The sequence below is a fragment of the Rhinopithecus roxellana genome, chromosome 19 (genome assembly GCF_007565055.1).
Source record: "Rhinopithecus roxellana isolate Shanxi Qingling chromosome 19, ASM756505v1, whole genome shotgun sequence".
Lineage (NCBI taxonomy): Eukaryota > Metazoa > Chordata > Mammalia > Primates > Cercopithecidae > Rhinopithecus > Rhinopithecus roxellana.
The window spans coordinates 74,332,859-74,352,636 of record NC_044567.1 but is presented as its reverse complement, the minus strand read 5'-3'; the positions used below and the strand labels follow the sequence as shown (position 1 = coordinate 74,352,636).

At 54.7% G+C, this 19,778-nt stretch overlaps 1 protein-coding gene across 1 annotated transcript in view; it reads right to left on the bottom strand.

Annotated features, from left to right (window-relative positions):
• Window positions 1-19,778, bottom strand: part of CRHR1 (corticotropin releasing hormone receptor 1) — a 51,547-nt gene that overhangs the window by 7,192 nt on the left and 24,577 nt on the right. The window contains exons 3-4 of the mRNA XM_010389030.2: window positions 11,878-11,997; window positions 6,991-7,076 (exon numbers count right to left, since the gene is read on the bottom strand). Of these exons, the coding sequence (XP_010387332.1) occupies window positions 6,991-7,076; window positions 11,878-11,997 (206 nt within the window). The remainder of the gene's footprint in view (window positions 1-6,990; window positions 7,077-11,877; window positions 11,998-19,778) is intronic.

Below are 19,778 nucleotides of genomic sequence, written 5' to 3'. Positions count from 1 at the left end.
CACACGGATGCCCCCTCTGCACGCACAAGCATGTGTGGCCGGCTCGCAGGTGCGCCCTCACAGTCGCATCTGCCCATGCTGCCACCCGGTCGGAACACCAGGTGGACCTCTCAGCTGCAGAGACACCAACCTCCCGGGATTTATCTTCTCCCCCCATTTCTGAACTGAGTCACCACCTTCTCGGCCGCCCTTGAATCCCTCCTGCTGCAACACCGCCTGCTCCTGTGAGCGAGAAGGGGCCGGGCAGCTGCTGGGCTCTGGCATCCACAGAATCAGCCGAAACCACAGAAAAGTCTCCTTAGGCTCCATAACTCACTTTCCAGGGCCTTCCCCATCCCTGGCCCAAGGGGATCTGTGCAAAGTGAGCAGGATCCTCTCCCAGGACTGGAACACATTCCCCGGGTTTATTTCTTAATGAATTTAATATACTGATGGAGGTCACTGCCCTCCTCTTTACAGCAATCTCAAGTTCCAAGAGTGATGAAGCCTTCCCATTTACAGAGGATTTTCGTATCTGTTATCGTCTTAAACCATCAGGGCAACTCCATAGGGGGAGCTGGAAGGGCTCCTGGGCTTTATTTTGTAGGAAAACAGCACAGAGGTTATGTTGACGCACTGGAGGTCACGCAACTTCAAAACCACCTCTTGCCTGCACGTGCAGATTGGCAAGGTACAAAGGCTGCAAACAGGTCCTCAGCCCAGCCCATAATAGGGGACTGGCCGGTCCCCATGCCCAGCTCTCTGCAGACTCCTGCCCCAGAGCAAAGCCCCCATCCACACTTTTATAGGTCCCAAGAAGCAGGGCCTAGAAACCAAGAGCTTGACATGCAGTTGAACTCCAAAGCAGTGTGTGAGTGAAGGAAGGAAAGACAGGTGTCGAAAGCAGGTGACTTTGGGAAAGGAGCGGTCCCTGGCAGCACCCCTCTCCCTCCCCGTTTCCAGGCTCTGGGGTGGGGCTGAATGATCATGAGGCACAGAAACGGGTGACATGCAAGCGCCGAGAAGTGCTGAGCTCACAACAGCCCTCATCATCCTCTCAGAGCCACCAAGGAGCTACTCCGCAGGCCTTCCTGTTGGAATTACAGAACCCACACGAAACCAGAGGTCAAGTCCAGCCCTATCCACCAGGCATCCCAGGAGGAGCCAAGACCCTATGCCCAGTTCTGCCCGGCCACCAAGGCCCTTCTGAAGGGGCATCCTCATCAGGAACCTCTTAGGTCCAGAGGCTCCTACAGAAGCTCTGTTCTCAGAGCTGGTTTCCAGGCAGAGGCTTTCTGGAACATGTCAGGAAATTACATGAACAACTCCAGCCTCCAAAGGACTGGGATCCAGGGAGGTGTAAACGAAGGCAGGAGAGAGACAGAGGGGAGTGAGGAGAGGGGACCCATCACCCGTGCAAGTGGGGGGGTCTCTAAGCGCCTGGCGGCAGATGCCCCAATCCGGAGGCTTCGGAAGATATGCACGCATCACAGGCTGTCTGGAGCTGGTATTTAATATCCTTTTATTAAATTTTCCACAAATCCATGCTGAGAAGCCCCTGGGTAATGACAGCATGTGTGGAGCTGAGCAGGGCACGACACCCCGGCCTTGTTCACGGGCCCAGGCTGGGCGGGAGGGGCGCAGTGTGCAGGCAGACCATTCACTGCCACCTGCCAGGCCCCACCTCGCTCCTGAGTCAGGCTGCACCAGGCCCTTGGGGTTGGAGTGGGGAGGAGTCATCTATTAAGCACCTGCTGTATGCTAAGCATTGTGCCAGGAGCTCTGCAGATGCCACTGCTTTCCTTTCCCACAGCTGCCCTTGGAGACTGCTCCTCTCATCCCAGTTCTTCCCGTAGAAGAGACTGAATAATTGGCCACGCCATGCAGCCGGCATCTGGAACCTGGGTCTGCCTGGCTTTGAAATCCCTCTTTTCCTGGTTTCCCAGGGACATTTCTTTTTTTGGGTGGGGGAGGGATGGAGTTTCACTCCGTCACCCAGTCTGGAGTTGTGCAGTGGCAGGATCATGGCTCACTGCAGCCTCTGCTTCCTGGGTTCAAGTGATTCTCCTGCCTTAGCCTCCTGAGTAGCTGGGATCACAGGCATGCACCACCATGCCCAGCTAATATTTTGTATTTTTTGGTAGAGATGAGGTTTTGCCATGTTGCCCAGGCTGGTCTCGAACTCCTGAGCTCAGGCAATCCACCTGCCTTGGCATCCCAAACTGCTGGGATTACAGGCATGAGCCACCGCCCCCAGCCCCCTGGGAGATTTCTTGGGGGACAAGCAGGAATTGAAAGCAAAGGCACTCTCTGGGGTGGTCTCGCTCCATTTTGGGCCCAGGAGCCTCGGGGGACCTCCTGCTGGGAGGGTAGCACCCACGAGGGCTTTTCTCCAAGAGCCTGAGAGGGAGAATCAGGCGAAACCATTCCCGGAGGACAAAGTCTCAGTGTGACTCCCTGAGCAGTTGGGCCTGGGCCAGGTTCAAGCTCTCTCTCTTATTGGTCACATCAGCATGATGCAACCTGAGAAACAGCTTGAGAAGACAGCTGGAGAGACAGCCTGAGGGATGGCTGCTGATACCCTGAGACAAATACATCCTGCATCACCCAGACAGAAGCCAGTGACACTGTGACATTTCCAATAACAACCAGAGTTCTGGACAGCATTATTTAGAGAGACAGCAAGGCCTTAAAAGGCACCTAGAAACACCCTGAGAGGTGGCCAGTGACACCTGGAGAGGAGAGTCAGCAGCACCCCCAGGGACAGCCAGTCACACACCGACCGACAGCCACGATAACAGCAAAGCAGCTGGGATGTCCAAAGGACAAATGGGCACAGCTACCCCTGGGGCCCTGACCAGCACTCCCTCTCCGTCCAGTCTGGAGACCTAAGACCAGCAGGCACCTAAGGAGGGTGGCACAGCATGGTACTTGGCAGAGGCCACTCCGCTGTACCCTCAGTGACCTGAATTGAATAAGCAATTAGTGCGCGGCTGACTCTGACTGGACTCTCTGCAGGACACCACCTCGTCCCAGGTGCTGCAGTGCCAGCCCCGTCCTGATGCCTCTCTGGGATGGTGGCAATGAGACCTCCCTTCCAAGCTCCCCCCGGTGCCCACTCCATTCTGGCACCTCCTCTCCACTGAAGTTTCCAGAGCCACTCCTCTTACCCCACAGCGGGCACTCACTCCAGTCCCTCGATCCTCAAAGGGTAGCCCCTGGCCCAGCAACAGCACACAGAGGAGCTCGCAGAGACCTTGAGGAAAGTGGAATGTGTGCCCTACGCTAGGCCCATGGAATTGGAGCTTCGTTTTAGGAAAAAGCATCTTTACAGTTCAGAAGCCCTGGTCCAACCACCGCCCACCACTCCCCAGATGGTGAGCAGTGAACCTTGGCCCACAAACCCAGACCCCCAGATTCCGTTTCATGTCCTACCACGGTGTGCCCTCCCAGACTGCGCCTGAGGCCCAAGCTCCTGTGCTCAGCAGAGTGTGGGGAAGGGGAATAGAGTGTGTGCAAGTGTCGGGTGGGTGGGGGACGGTCGGACAGTGGGGAAGGGAGTGAACAGTAGTGGAGGGAGGTGGTGGGGGGAGGAGAGGGTGCTGATATGGGGAGCAGGTGTAGGGGTTCTGCTGGGGGCTCAGTGCCATCCCCGGGCCAGCCATGCATGCAACAGGCTCCCCAGTTGTGGGTCTATTCCCTGGTGGTGCTGGCTGCGGGCAGATCTCCTGGGGTGCCTGGCCTTGGGATGCCCTCCCAAGTCCCATTTCACAGGCGGACTTCTGCAAATCCATTATCTGCAATACCCCAGGGCGCTGGAGCTTAATTAGGGCTTAGCCCAGGCCCAGAGCTGAGAAACCTACCACTCAATTAATTGGATACTTTCCTCTGCAGTTCTGGGAGGGGTCTGGCGAGGCTGGGGGCTGGCAGAAGGGAATGGCATTTTCACTAATTAAATTAATCGATTACCCAGAGTGCTAGGCACCAGGCCAGCAGGGGCTGCAGAGGAAAGAGGCGGCACAGCCAGGCATGGATGGGCTGGGGGTGGGGCAGGTCACTCCCCCAGGTGTACATTACAACCTCCCCTGACCTCACAGGGGAGATGAGAGACAGGGGGCGGCAGGTGAATGGAACATCTCCCATAGGCCAAGACAGGCCAACACCACCCTTCCATCCCCAGAAGGCAGAGATTTGAATTCCTGGCCACCAGTTTTGGGAACTTGGTGGGGTTAAGTTGCCTCCTCTAGGTCATGCAGCAGGTTCCCATTGAAACCCAAACCCTAAGGTCTGTGCTATTCCCACTGCAATGCAAAGAGCGGGCTGACGAGACTGGGCTCCTGATCCTCTTCCTTGTCCTAACCCTGCTGGTGGAGAGAGGGAGAGACCCCTGTCCTGGCAGGGGTGGGCGTTGCAGGGCGGGCCAAGGGTGGCTAACCTACTGCCCTTGAGCCTTTGAAGGGTGCTGGGGAAAACGGGGGCTGCCGAGTGTCCCCATCAGCCAACTGAAAGGAAGGGGCTTACATTAGAGCAGGAGAGACAGGTGAACCACGAAGACCCCGCCCTCACCCTCAGGAGGGTTGAGTGCAGGGCGTGAGGCTGGGACAGACAGTGCGGCCTGTAGCCTGACCTTGTGGCTTAGCTGTGCCTCCTCAACACCATCCCTCTCTGGCATGGCGTGTGGTCCTGAGTCGCTGACAGCACTGACCCGCTCTTTTGAGCACCAGCCCTGTTTCCTTTCCTCCCTCCTTCTACTGTGTGCCAGGCTACGGATTCCCCACATCCCTGAACGGTCTTGCCCACTCCCACTCCCCCAGCCAAGGCCATCTTCTCCGGCCCAACTAAGTCTCCTAACCTGGAACCCCACCTCCTTCCCTCAGTCCAGGAAGAGCCCTCTTCCCAATCCCAGGACTTCCCAGGTGGGCTCTCCATGTGGGGGCTTAGCAAGCTGGGGGTGAAGGAAAGTGATTCTTTCTCCTTTAACTTTGTTTCACGCAGATCCCTGGCAGTGGGCAAAGCAGAGCCTGAGCTCCGAAGCCCTGGGTTCCAGGCTCTGACTTACTCTGGCCATGTGATCTTGTGTGAATCAGTCCCCAATTCTGGGTCCCAGTCTGCCCATCTGCAATGTGAACGGGTTGCACTAGATTCGAGTTTCTCACTTTTGCCCCATCAGAAGGCTCCCCTGGGGCACTCATGAAAGACAGATTCCCAGGTTCTCCTTGGACGGTGTGATTTCTTAGGTGTTGGGTGTGGCCCTGGGACCTGTATTTGGACAGGGGCTCTGGGCGATTCCATATATTTTTCTTTTTTTTTTTGAGACAGAGTCTTGCTCTGTCGCCAGGCTGGAGTGCTGTGGCACGATCTCAGCTCACTGTAACCTCTGCCTCCCTGGTTCAAGTGATTCTCCTGCCTCAGCCTCCTAAGTAGCTGCGATTACAGGGATGCACCACCATGCTCAGCTAATTTTTATATTTTTAGCAGAGATGAGGTTTCACCATGTTGGCCAGGATGGTCTCGATCTCCTGACCTTGTGATCTGCCTGCCTCAGCCTCCCAGAGGGCTGGGATTACAGGCATGAGCCACCGCAGCTGGCCACGTTTTTGTTTTGTTTTGTTTTGTTTTTTAATGGAGTTTCCCTCTTTTTGCCTAGGCTGGAGTGCAATGGCATGATCTCGGCTCACTGCAACCTCTGCCTCCTGGGTTCAAGCAATTCTCCTGCCTCAGCCTCCTTAGTACATGGGATTACAGGTGTGCACCACCACACCCGGCTAATTTTGTATTTTTAGTAGAGATGGGATTTCACCATGTTGGACAGGCTGGTCTCAAACTCCTGACCCCAGGTGATCTGCCTCTGGACGATTCTTATAACCAGGCGGGTCTGGGAACCTCAAGATGGGAGGGAGAGTCTCCAAGGTCTCTTCCAGCTCTGATCTTTAGGCGATGGGATTCTTGGGACTGCCTAGGTCAGTCCGTCTCTTCCACAGTCAGAAGCCCTGGCCCTTGGACATCCTGGAGTGTCCCCCCTTCTGCTCTCTGACCCCCGCCTTCCTCAGCACTGAGGGAGAAAGCGTCGGGTGGCAAAGGAGACCGAGGGCAACAGCAGTTCCAGGATAGATATATTTGTACCTCTGCCAAATATCACCCTTCAAATATTATTCATTGCAGCACCATTTGTAATAACTGAAGACTGAGAATAAAGACTGGTTTAAATAAATTATGGTTCATTTTGTGACATTATGCAAATGCAAAGAGAATGAAGATGCTCTTTATGTACCGATATGGAACCATCTCTAAGATAGATGATTATATGAAAAAAGCAAGGTGTAGACAGTGTGTGTAATATGCAACATTCAGGTAAAAACAAGAATACGTATATATAATTACTCATGTATGCAGAGAATGTCTCTGGAAGGACACTTACGAAATTGGCAAAATGGTTGCCTCTGGGAGGGAATCCAGTGGCCGGGGATGGGGTGGGAGGGGACATTGTATTCCTATTTGTACCTTCTGAGTTCTGTGTAAGCAACATCTGCTCAAAAACATTTAACATTTTAAAAGGCTTTCCACGGGCTTTTTCAAACTGCACTGCTACTTCCACCCCATCCCTGGTTCCCATACAGCCCCGTGGCTGGAACTGGATGTATCTCTCAGGTGCGTGTGGTGGAAAAGGGTGGGACTCCTGTGACCAAGTCTGGTCTCCCTTTGCACCCCCAGGACAGTCCCATGCCCAGTGCAAGCGGCTGCCCGATGAGCACAGGGAGAAGGAAGGAAGGAACAAGGACCCATTTCATCACCATCAGAGCTTGCCCAGTGCCCCATTGGTCCAGTCCGCCCTTGAGGGTGCCTGCTCATGGGCCATTTCCAAGTCAACAGCTCCAGTTCCCCAGTCAGCTTTGCTAGGGCAGGGCCTTGACATTAGCCTCTGGCTCCCTGACTCCAAGAAGCAGGCACACAACTCTGCTGGGGACCCTGGACCCCCCTTCATATGGGCAGCCTCGTTCGGCTCAGCCTCACCTCCTCATTGAGGATCTCCTGGCACTCGGAGTAATTCACGCGGGCGGCCCAGCTGCCATTGGCCAGGCACTCCCGGTAGCCATTGTCTGGAAAAGGAAGAGAGAGGCAGTGATGGCAGGGCAGCCCGGGCCCCTGTCTGACCATCCTGGCCCAGATGGATGCATAGATGGATCTGTAGATGGCCAGCACAGGCACCTGCTGGCTGGGGGCTGTGGAGTAAAGCTGGGGAGAAGGGCTTCCTTACCACCCCCATCTTCCTGCCTCTTTCTGCCCACTGGCCTCCCGCAGGGGTTGGTGGCTCTCCCGATGCCCACCTGTGGACCTGGCTCTGCCCACTCAAGCTGGCACAATCATGCCCACAGGACTGGCCCATGGACAGGCTTGGCCAGCTCCCTGGGCTGTTTCCTTTGAAGTCCTTATGTGGTGGCAGATGATGGGAAGGTGCTCTTCTGAGAAATCTCCTGTTCAGGGGTCTTGTAAGACAGCAAAAAATGGTGAGACCTCATGAGTCAATTTTCACAAGGCTGGGCATGACACGGTGGAAGGGTATGCGGTGACAGCTCACGTGGCAGGTGGCATGACAGGGTTTCTTGTGGTAGAGCCATCTCACAGAGGCTGCCGTGGGAGGTCCTCCCTGGCCGTGCTGCACATGGGGGCTCAGAGTTCACGGGGCAGATCTTGGGGAAAGTCCCCAGGGGGGCACTTCTCCATAGCGGTCCTGTGTTGGAAGGTCGTGGTGGGTGGGTGGGGGGAACATCCATGATGGAAGTCTCTTGGACAGAAAATGACAGGTGACAGGCGTGTGTGGGGAGATGTCATCACTCAGGTCTGCCACAGCTGCTCCTAGCCTGGCCCATGTCACTCAAGGAAGAAGGCAGCAGAGTGGCCCAGGGACATATGGAGGTTCATGCCGTCACCGGCCTGGATTGTGGCCCAGAACCTGTCACCTTCTAAGGAGATGGGGAGGGGCCCTGTGAGCTGAATTGATGCCTGACTTTAGGGCCCTGGGATGGGCAGAGCTGCCCAACGTGTTCCCCTCGCCCTCCTTCCTGCCTACCAGGCTCGAGCTCCAGAGTCCTGAAACCCAGCTGGGAAGGGACAGCATGAGTTCTAAATTCCATCTCATCTTCTCTGCTGGCAGAGGTCGCCCCACCCCACCCCATACCCGGCTCTGGCCTCACTAGCTCTAAACATGCTTCGTTGAGTTAATTCTGGCTCTGACTCCAGGCAGAACTGCCTGGCAGAGAAATGAAGCCCTGAGCATCTCCCCTGGAGTCTCCCTCACTGTAGGCCTTCCTGTGGCTCCCACTGGCCCTCGGGGCTGGGAGAGGGCTGGGAAAGCTGCTGGAGTCCCAGTCCTTGAGTCTGGAGCCCCATGGGGCAGAAACCTGTGAGGGTCTAGAGGCTGGGGCCCTGGGACCAGCCCAGCTGCTGCTGTGCTGCGTGAGTGACCTCTGGGGACCCCTTCTCATTTATAAAAGGAGGGCCTGGACCAGCGATCCCCAAGGGACCATCCAGCCTGGGCGCTGCCTCTGCTGACAGCATCAGGACAAGAGGGTGATGACAGGGAGCCTGTTCTGGCCTCCAGGGCTGAAAGGTAGCCGTGGCCTCTTCTCTCTCGCTCTCCTCCCGTCCATTCCCCTCCTAGGTCCCTCTGCTGAGTAGCTGCTCAGCTACAGCTGGCCAGTGGGAGATCTGGCTAAATGGATTTTTAAGGCTCTTCCATGTCAGTGGACCGCAGTCTCGGGGAGCCTCAGGCCCTTGGGCAGAGTTGGTGAAGAGGCTGCTGATCCTCTCCTAATTGCTAAATGAGGGATGAGTTACCGGAGGGCTGAGGCTCACCCAGCAGGTTTTCACGGAGGTCTGAGGGGAGGGGGAGGCGAGGAACCAGGGCAACCCAGTGTCTCAGCCATGGCTGGGACGTCCCGGGACCAGAGGCTGCTCTGAAATACCTCCAAGGAAAGGGGCTTGGGGACAGAGATCTGGTTGGAAGGGGCCCGGGGGTGGTGGGATGGGGGTGGTGGTTCTTGAGTTAAGAGGCAGCATGGAGTAGTGCTAAGAGTGTGGCCCCTGGACCCAGACAGTCTAGGGTCAAATCCTGGCACTACCTTCCACTAGCTGTGTGACCTTCGGCAAATCCCGAAACCTGTCAGTTTCCTCCTCTGTAAGTTAGAGCCTCTGAATAGCGGCTCCTACTTCAAGAGTTGAGTATTTTTAGTTAACATCCACAAGGTGCTTGGAACCGTACCTGGCATGTGATGTTGGCTGTTATTTTTATTATTATTGTCTTGGAGCTATATTTATATAACCTTACACGAGACTCAGAGCGTGTCACTTGTCCCCATCAAAGGGTACTGGTGGATATTGTGGGAGAAGCCCCCTTTGCTCAACACCCTTGCCCCCCCCTTGGTATGTGAGGGAGAGCCAGGAGTCCCGCCAGAGGCTGCGTCACCCAGAGAAAGCAGGCTTTGATAGGGAGAAAGGAGGTGATCCGAAAGAAAGCAGGCCCAACAAGCAGGGAGCCGTTGCCAGGGAGGATGCGACCTCCTTGTCTTTAATTGCTGAGCTGAGCAGTCCTCCCAAAGAATCACGGGAAAATGGATATTTTTGGAAATGCTTCCCATCCCTTTGAAGATCGGATGCAGCAGGAGGGAGGGCATTAGGGAGAAGGCCTAGACGTCCTGGCAGCAACTCATCAGTAAATGGATTAATTAGTGCTTAATGATGAGGTGCAGCTCTGGGTACCCACTTGTGACTGATTGCATGGGCATGCTACACCTCATCTGGCACTAGAGGCACCTGGAAAGGGGTCTTCCAGCCCTGCCCTGACAGACTGATCCCAGGTCGAGGGGCCATCACCCCAGCTCCTTTCCTGGGATCACAGAGGGAAGCGCAGGGGAGCCTAGAGAGCACCACACCCAATCCTCCTACCCATTCTGCAGGTGGAGAAACTGAGGCCCAGAGAAGGTCTGTGCCAAGGGCTCCTTAACCAGCTGCAGATGCAGCTGGAATGAGAACCTAGGACTCCTGGCTGCCACTTCGGGCAGGGCCAGCAAGTGAAGTGTGTGCCCAGGCACTGAGGGCTGGAAATGTTTATTTGGAGCGTGTCAAGTAACCCTTTGCAACGGGAGTAGAGGAAACTCATGGTGGGTGGCCAGGGCTGGCTGCAAAAGGCAACAGGGCCATGACTACAGAAAGCCTGGCAGGCCCCACCCAGGAGCACGGGCCTGACCACGGAGGCCACAGAAGAGTGGATTCCAAGTGAAGGAGCGACCGACTCAGATCTGAAACCTGAGGCTGGGCAGTGGCGCTGGGGAGTGGGGGCAGGTAGGGCCAGACACAAGAATCACTCTGGAAGTAGACATGACAGGATCTGGTGCCTCCTCCCGGAAGCCTCTCTGATGTGCAGATGCTGCCTCCTTCCTAGGGGCTCCAGAAGGACTCAGTCCCCAGCATCGTGAGAGTTCTCGTCCCTGGGCTGTGACCCTGCCTGCAGGCTCTGAGACCTCTGATAGATTATTAGCTTCTCTGTGCCTCAATTTCCTTATTATCAAATGGGCCTGACTATACTGGGAGCTGGCCAACTGTGCACCCCTTGGACTGACCTGGCCAAGAGGCTCTTCTTCCTTTCTGCACTTCCTACCCTTGGTCCCCAAACCCCTCCCAGTGTGTCTTCTCCCTCTCCCAGGTCCCTCCCATGGCCAGGACATGGTACAGACACACGAGACTGCTGGATCTGGCTGCCCCAGCCTCCTGCCCTGCCCTGGCCTCCCAGGTCATTCCCTGGGGAGTCACTCTCTGGCTGGGTCTTCCCACTCCTCTGCTGTAGCCCCCAACTTTAAACCCCCAAATCCATCTGGTAGAGGAAAGAAGGGCAGAAGAAGGAATTCGGGAGGTTTTTGAGCTGGGAGACATCTTAGAAGCCAAGCCATCCGGCCCTCTCCATCCTCAGGTGAGGGGCTGAGGGCCAGACAAGGGGCAGCAATGTGCTGGGAGGCCACACAGTGAGTCCTGGAGTAAACTACATGGTGTCTGGGCTCACCCCGTGCCCTCTTGGGGCTCTGAGTTCAAGACCACCAGGATCCAAGGGTGCACACAGGAGGCCCCAGTTGCAGGGATCAGGCCCCCAGCCTCCCCTCAGGTAGGTTAGGGGCCCTGGCCCACAGCTGTTGCTCTTTTGATAAGCAGGGACCTGGGTCATTGACAGGGGAGAGCAAATTAATTCTGAGAGTGGCAGGCAGAATAGCAGGGAGCTGCAAAGCCCAGCCATGGGGGTTCTGGGCCTCCGGGGAGCCAGGTGTTTACATGAGGATCAAGTATCCGATGGACCCTGGGTCAGTCCTGTCGTGTCCCCACTCCACCTATGAATCCAGGATGCAAGTTGAGCCCCTGCCTGTGCATCTACAACTCTGGGTCCCCCGCCTCCTGGCTGGAGGGCAGGGGTAGGCCTCAGAACCTCTCGACTCAGGGTTCTTATCCACACGGCTGGGGCTCTGATGATTCCTGCCCTGCTTCACGGTATTACAGCAGGGCTCAAACAGACTAACCTGAAGTTTAATGGCAGAAGGGAGTGCCAGACAGACGTGGATGCAAATTCCAGCTTCACCCCTTACCAGCTGCCAATGGGGCAAGTTCCCTAACCTCCCTGAGCCTCAGGGGCCTTAGTTATAGGAGGCGTGATAGTGTCTTGCAAGGGTATTGTGAGAATCACCAGTAATGAGCACAGGGCACTCGGGAGAAAACAGCGCTGACCTTTGGAAAACAGGGGCGATCCCCACAAGAGATATTACTGTTATTGGCATCATCATTCTTACTTCCCCCACCTCCAAGCTCTCCCCATCCTGTCCCACCTCCCAGCAGATGGTCCACCCTCCACGTCTTCCTTACTTGTGGTGTTGTAGCGGACACCATAGAAAAAGGCAGGGCAGGGCCGAACAACTAGCTGCCCTGCGGGGCTGCGGGGCCAGCAGGTGCCAATGAGGTCCACGGATGCGTTGCACTGCAGTCCTGGGGGCAGAGATGACTGGTAAGGCACAGCAAGATATCCGGCCAAGGCCCCAAGCAGGCAGAGGACATTCCAGAGTTCTGCCCACCTCCCCACTGGTTCCCACTCACACCAACTGGGGACAGGATGACAACAATGACCAGTGCAGAAATGAGCTCATCCTATGCAAAGAAGACACAAGGGGAAGAAATCGGAATTTGATGCTATGGTACTAGGGAGCCAGCATGGGTTCCAGAGCAGAGGAGGAACAGAAATGAATGGAGGTGGTGTTAAAAGCTAAGGTCCTGGCATTTAGAAGAAGCTTGGGCATGCTTCTGGTCCCCTGCTCTGTAGCCTGAGGACACTTCCTTGGCCCCTCACATGGTGACAGCCTGGAGCTCTGAGACACCACAGGAACACCCTGGAACAGACCCATCCAACCACTCACTGATCCAGCCCCTCACATGTCTCTGCAATCAAACCACATCTACCCTGGCCCTGCAGGGAAGAACCAGCTAAATAAAGTTGGCCCTTCTTCCGGCTGGCCTGTTTCTCCTTCCAGCGGGCCTGTTCCTTCTTCCGGCTGGCCTGTTAACCACACTTACTGACCATACATTGTGTGTACTTTGTTCTGTGCAGGGCCCTAGGACAGGATTGATGGAGAAGTGAGCTATGGAGAGGAAAGGGAGGGAGACACCATCTGAGGGAGTGGAAAGGGCACTGAACTGGGAGTCTGGGCCCACGGCTTCAGAATGGGCTGTGCCACTAATTTGCTGTGTGACCATAGGCAAGTCACTTGCCCTCTCTGGGCCCTAGTGTCTTGTCTTCATCTATAATAAAATAAAGTGGTTGAACCAGATCAGAAATTCTTAATCTCAGCCCACTGGAAACTTCAACAGTTCGCAGAGACCCTGAATGTAATGAAAATAATGGTGTATACATGCATTTTAATGGGGAAAGCGGCCCATGGTTTTCATTAGATTCTCAAAGGGGTCTGTGACTCAAAGAGATATAAACACCCGAACTAGAAAGAGGATGTCAAAGGCCCCTTCCAAATATTTGCTTTTTGGAGGGGAGAGAGAGAGAGAGAGAGAAAGAAAGAGAGAGAGAGAGAGAGGATGTTGGGGCAGAGTTGAGGCCCCAGTGACATTCAGGAGGGGAGGGCGGGTATGGCCTCCAAAGGGTGGGGGCTGGCACAGTCCTGGCACCTCCCTGAGGCTGCCCCTTCTTTCTCTGCCTTTTAGTGCCTCCCTCTGAGTGAGGCTGGCACACCAGTCCTCTTGAGCCCTAGTGTCTCCAGGTTAATAACCTAGAATTGGCACAAGCGTGGACGGACAAGCCAGGGAGGGCCAGGAACCATGAGCCAGTGCGGGTGGGGGCAGCCTCTTCAGGCTTGGGCCGAGGCCTTAGCAGCTGCCAAGCCCTGGCTGGGGCCTGCCTGCCATCTCCTCCCCAAATTAGCTTGTCCCCAATCTCTCAGGAAACAGCGCTGGGTTAAACTGGCTTCCTTTCCCTGTTGGACTCAGGGCAGTGCCGAGCAGCGCTTGTACCAAATGCTGGTTTTTCTAATCAAAGCTATTCATAGGGCATTTGTGCAAATCAGGACTCAAGGGGCAGAGGTCTTCAGGCCAAGTGGCTTAATTGAAAGAGAAAGAAATCTGGATTGGGGCTTAATGGACACGAGGTGACTGCGGGCCAGGCGGCTGGAGTGGGCCAAGCCCAGGTGCTGTGCCACAGCGGAGTCTCTGTGAATGCCATCACGGAGTGGCGGTGGAAGCAGGGGAGTGATGAAGCAGGGCCATCTGAGGCAAGGGCGTGCCATGCTGGGATTTTCACCTGTCCTAGATCCTGCTGACAGTGTTGAGCCCGGGGACAGGGACTTGGGGAGAGAGCTGGGAGCATGTGGTCGTGGGGAGGGGAGGATCGTATAGGGGCCACGCCCTGCCGTTTCAAAGCTCTTCTTCATCTATTTCATTTGATCTTCATACATCCAGCAATGTCATTATTTCCTTTTCACAGAGGAAGAAATTGAGGCCCAGGGAAGTTAGGTGACTTTTCCAAGGTCATGGGTCAATGGGTGAAAGAACCAAGACTCATAGGCAGGCATTTTGGACTCTAAATCTAGTGCTCTTTCCATTATGCCACATTGTGAGTCAGTCATGGGGGTGAGGGACAGTTAAGGGGGCAGCAGGAAGGGAGCAGCGTTTGTTGAGGGATGACTGTGTGCCAGGCACATGTCAGCTGCATGACATATGCCATCTCATTTAATGGCACCATTGTACCTTCCTCAGTAGCTTGCTCATTCACTCCTCACTCATTCATACACACTATCTAGTGAGCTAGGCTTAAATGTAATGTTCCACGTGGCAGCGTCTGGAATGCACACACGGAACACACCCTCTCCGTCAGTGTGGCACCTGCCCTCCCTTCTTCCCTTCCACGGCCAGTCTTATCACGACTTGCTTTCACAAGGCACGTAGGGCAGGAAAGGACTCGGCACCCGCCACAACCAGGACCAGGCCAGAGCCGAGGCAGAAGCCAGCCACTCAGGATGGGCCTTCTGGCCTAGAGAACCTGCACCGGCCACTGCTGGGAGGGCTAAGGGCTCTAACCAAAGGCCTGACCCGGTCCACAGCTGGCTAGGGACGTGGAGACCTTCAAGGGGCAGGCAGGTCAGAAGCCATTTGTCCTTCCTCTGTGGTACGGTTCCCAGCCACCTACTATGCCACCATGGGTGCTAATTCTCTCTTGTTTTACAGATAAGAAAATTGAGGTCAAAGTGGTCAAATGGCTTATTCCAGGACAATCAGTAAGCAAAGATACTGAGACGGGAGTGGATTTTCAATGCTCATCTTTTGATGCCAGCTCAGGGTGCTGCCCACAGCTGCACAGCTGGCCCTGATCCGGGCAGCTGCCCCTCGAGTGTAGAGCTGCGCCCCGGTCTCAGCGACTCCAGTTCCCCAGCAGCGCTGCGCCTCCCCTCCCTCCTGGCCCCCGCAGCTCATAAGGATGTGTAGAGGGGGCGCCCGGGACACAGCATCGGTCGTGATCTTTACATTAAGAGCCCAGAAAATCCTGGAAGGAATTGAAAGTCTGTGTGAGACGCCAAGAAAGGGCGAGAGAGGCTGCAAGAACGGGGAGGAGAAGTCAAATGAAGAGGGACGAGGAGACAAAGTTCCCCCTTCCCCAGTGAAAGGTCAGCGCTCCCACGGGGGTCAGGTGCTGGGGGTGCGGGGTCGGGGAGGGGGCATGGCCAGAGGCGCGAGGGCCTCAGCCGTGGAGTGGAGTTAGAAGAGAGGGGACCTAGAGGTCAAGGGCAGGGAGCAGGCAGCAGGAAAGGGCCTCAGCCGCGGAGTGGAGTTAGAGGGGAGGGGACCTAGAGGTCAAGGGCAGGGAGGAGGCAGCAGGACAGGACTTCAGGCGCCATGCTCCTGGCCAGTTGGCACTGTCCACTGGACTTCCTGGCCTGGGACAGCCTTGTGGGCTCGGTGCCTTCCCACAATGCCTCGGGGTCCTGCCCTCTCTGGGCCTCAGTGTCTCTGTGTCTGAAATCCCCACAAGGGATTTCAGATCACCGTCCTGCGGACACCGTGTCTGGGGAGGAGAGTGGGGGCGGTCCCTGGGATCCGGCAGGGACAAGGCCTCAGAAGGGAAATGGTGTATAGGACTTGAGGGAGAATATTAGTTGGACACTGCTATAATATATACCAGGCACTGTGAAGGGTGCTTTGCATGACACAATTCATGCCACTCATTTAAGCCACCCGACTACACTGAGGAGGAGCAAACAGGCAGAGAGGGAGGGAGGTGGGAGGCCAAGTGGGCCAGGAGACAGGTGGAGAGAGAGAGGAAAGACGAGGGAGAAGACATTAAGGAAGAAATGGGGAGAGGCAGGCGGAAAGTCAGGAGAAGGAGGCACAGAGAAAGATCATTTCACAGGTGCTGGGGACACAGGGTGTCCATCCCCTAGTTGGGAAGGGGAGAAAGCAGGAAGTCAGTTTCTGGGTCACCCAGCTTGATGGCTATAAGGAACTCAAGGACCTCAAGGACCTTCTGATTCTTGGGCCAATGTCCCCTCCCTCCAGTCCCAGTGCCACAAAAGCCTGACTTCTTCTGCTCTCCTGGCAGGTGGAGGTATTTTCCCACTCAGCTGTCATAGTCCTGGGATGAGGAGGAATTTGGACCACAGTAATCTAACCTTGCAAATAGCCAAGCCAATTTACCAGCCAGCTACACAAAGGCAGAGGTGCTGTTAGATGCCAATGCCTCCTGACAGCTCCCTGTCCTGCAGTGCCTCTCCTGGTCAATTAAGGAATAGTGACTTTGCTCTTTATTTAACAAGTACAGTTGTTTCTCCATATCCATAGGTTTTGGGGAAAAGTACTGAACACGTACAGACATTTTTTCTTGTCATTATTCCCTAAACAGTACAGTATAGTAACTATTTATATTTATATAACGTTTATATTGTATTAGGTATTAGAAATAATCTAGAGATGATTTGAAGTATACAGGAGGATGTGCATAGGTTACATGCAAATACTACTCCATTTTATATCACTGACTTGGACATCCCTGCATTTTGATATCCATGGGGAGTTCTGGAACCAGTCTCCCATGGATACCAAGAGACAGCTGTTATTTACTGACTACCTAAGAAATGTTCAAGGGACTTGGGATATAATAATGAATAAAATAAATGCCCTGTCCTCATGGTGCTTACATTCTAGTGGGGAGGCAGCAAACACACACACACACACACACACACACACACACACACACACACACGCACAGTCACACACACATTTCTGTTAACCAATGAGAAATACTATGGAAAAAAACTAAGCAGTGCAAAGAGATAAAGGCTGACAAAGGTGCTATTTTAGTGTGGTGTCTTCTAAATTACTACCAATTAAGCAGATACCTAAAGAAAGTGAGGGAGAAAACCTGGGGGGAAAGTGTTCTCGGCAGAGGCAACTGCAAGTACGAGGGCCCTGGAAGAGGTGCGTGCTTGGTGGGTCTGAGGTGTCAATGTTCCTATTGCTCTGTGGCTCATTCCCTCATTTACAGGGCAGGTAGACACCTTCAGGGTCTTTCCTGACTGGGGATGTGGGAGTAGAACCAACCCACTCACCAGCCCTGGTCACCACAGGCCTTCAGGTTGGGGGCAAGCTGGGGGGAGTCAAGTGGGCTAAAGTAATGCAAAAACCGGTTCTATATATTTCTCCTTCCCCACACATGCACAGAACAAATGCATGGGAACCGCATTCTGCTCAGACTGCCTCAAATCCCTGCAAAGGGAGAGCAGAGGAGAGGGGGCAGTATGGAGGGCTCCACCTGCCAGGGAAGAAATCCTGCCGGGTCAGGGTCCTGGGAGGGCTGCTTTAATGAACAGGTAAGAATCCTTTGAAGGTGGCCTATTTAATGCTGTGCACAATCGGGCACTGGCTTCTTCCCCCAAGTAGGTTACACAGTTTGCCTCCCATCAGGCTCAGGGTCCACATGTGCTTGGCAGATCCGCCCATGGTGGATAACTTCAGAGGAAGCTGGAACCTGGCTCTGTCTCAGTTATGTCGGGTCTCCCATCAGTGGCTTCTGGAGGTGAGCACTTGGCAGCAGCCCTGTGGCTGGGAAGCCCTTCCCCCTATTTGGCTTAAAATTAGGAGGGGGACTCAGCCCAGGCTGTCCAGAGGGGGAGCAGCCAGGTGGCCCAAGGGCAGCCTGTGAAACACATATTCTTGTCCAGTCAGTGGAATGTGCTATGGGATGAATGGGCAGGGCCTCTGCCTGGGTTCCCTGGCATGGAGAGGGTGGCAGAAACCTTGTCTTTGCTCAGCCATCTCATGGCTGAGCTGCCTTCTCTTTGGCTGGCAGAGAAGAAAGATGCCTGTGTAGGGTGTGTGATCCATCAGGACAAGAGGATGGCCCTCCCGTCCTGCGGGTTTCTGGGCTCTTCACTTTTGTCTTCCCAGCAGCTAGTACAATGCCAGGCATATAGGAGGCATGGAGGAAAATATGGGGCCATGTGCACACCTAGTGTGGGTGTGGGTGGCACTGCACCCCTAGACGGCTGACTACAGCGGGCCCTGGGCACCCTGGCTCTGAGTGGCCACATAACGCGGTACTGGTGGCAAAATCTGAAATCAGACCCACATGGTTTATATCCTGCAGCCACTGCTTAGTAGATGCTTAGTGTGTTTGGGCAACTTGTTTAACTTATCTGAGCCTTAGGTTCCTCTACTGTAAAATGTGGATAAAAATATTTCCTGACTACAGTATTGTAATGATTGAATGAGATTAAAGCACTTGGAATGGTTTCCAACACATAGTGGCCACTAAATAAATATTAGCTATTATTATTATTATTCTTATTTGAGACAGTCTCACTCTGTTGCCCAGATTGGAGTGCAGTGGCGTGATCTCAGCTCACTGCAACCCTGGCCTCTCAGGCTCAAGCGATTCTCATGCCTCAGCCTCCTGAGTAGCTGGGATTATAGGCGCCTGCCACCACGCCCGGCTAATTTTTTATTTTTTATTTTTAGTAGAGACGTGGTTTCACCATGTTGGCCAGGATGGTCTCGAACACCTGATCTCAAGTGATCCTCCCGCCTCGGCCTCCCAAAGTGCTGGGATTACAGGCGTGAGCCACCATGCCTGGCCTAGCTATTATTAATTATCATTCACTACCTTAGGACCAGAGATGATAACTGATGACCCCAGGTAATTGTCAACTCAGATTCTATTTGTCTGTGATGTTGTTAGTAAATAATTCTATTACTTCCTGGCATTGTTATATTCATGCCATGATTTTATGAGTCGCCAAGTCTGTGGTCTGCCACATGATAGGCCTCAGCCCTGGGGACCCACTCTTTCCCAGTTCCTGGCATGAGGCATGTGAAAGGCCCCCTCAAAGGCCCTGGCTTAGTGCCAGCTGCCCCAGCCAGACACCCATCCATCTGTCTCGGCCCCTCTGCCCCACCCTCACCATCTGTCTCTACCAGTGCCCGTCAGTCTGGGTAGGTCTCCGAGTCAGAAGACAAACGGCCCATTATCAGAGGCCATTGTGGAGGGTGATGGATCGCGTGCCATGCAGCCAGGCAGGCTGGGCTGGGCTGGGGGCACTGGCACGGAGTACAAATCACCAGGGAATGAACGCTATTCATCATGGCCTGCTGGTTCTAAGGACAGGTGACACCTTCGTGGGCTCAGGGATGTCTCTCCTCCTGAGCATAACGAACAAGTTGATAGAGTCTGACCTGACCCCAGAGCATGGTGGGCTGGGGATAGGGCCTTTCCTCTCGGGCCTAGCCTCTGAGCAGCTCTCCTCCCCCCCCGCGTCTCTCTCTCCTAGAACTCCAGACTCACGCTCGAGAACTTACTTCCCCATTCCCCAAGCACAGCTTAACCAACTTTGCAGCCAGATGCTCTGGGCTCCCAGTACCTTCCCCGTTTCCCACTCCTCCCTCCTCACTTCTCCCCGGTCCTTCTGCCAAACTCACCTACTGGTCCTTGCTCACTTCCTGCTGTAGCTCACAGCACTGGCTCTTTTCTGCCAGTTCATACTAACAGTGTCTCTTAATATTCACCTTGAAACTTCCTCCTTCAGGAAGCCTCCCTGGATTTGCACCACCCCTGCCTAGCCTCCCTGCTCCCTCCCTTATTATGAGCAATTACTGGCAAGTACTTTCCCTTCATTCCAGCTATACAGTAAGCCCTTTAAAAGCCTGCTGAGGCTGAGACAGGAGGATCACCTGAGCCCAGATCTGGCCTGCAGTGAGCTGTGATTGTGCCACTGCACTCCAGC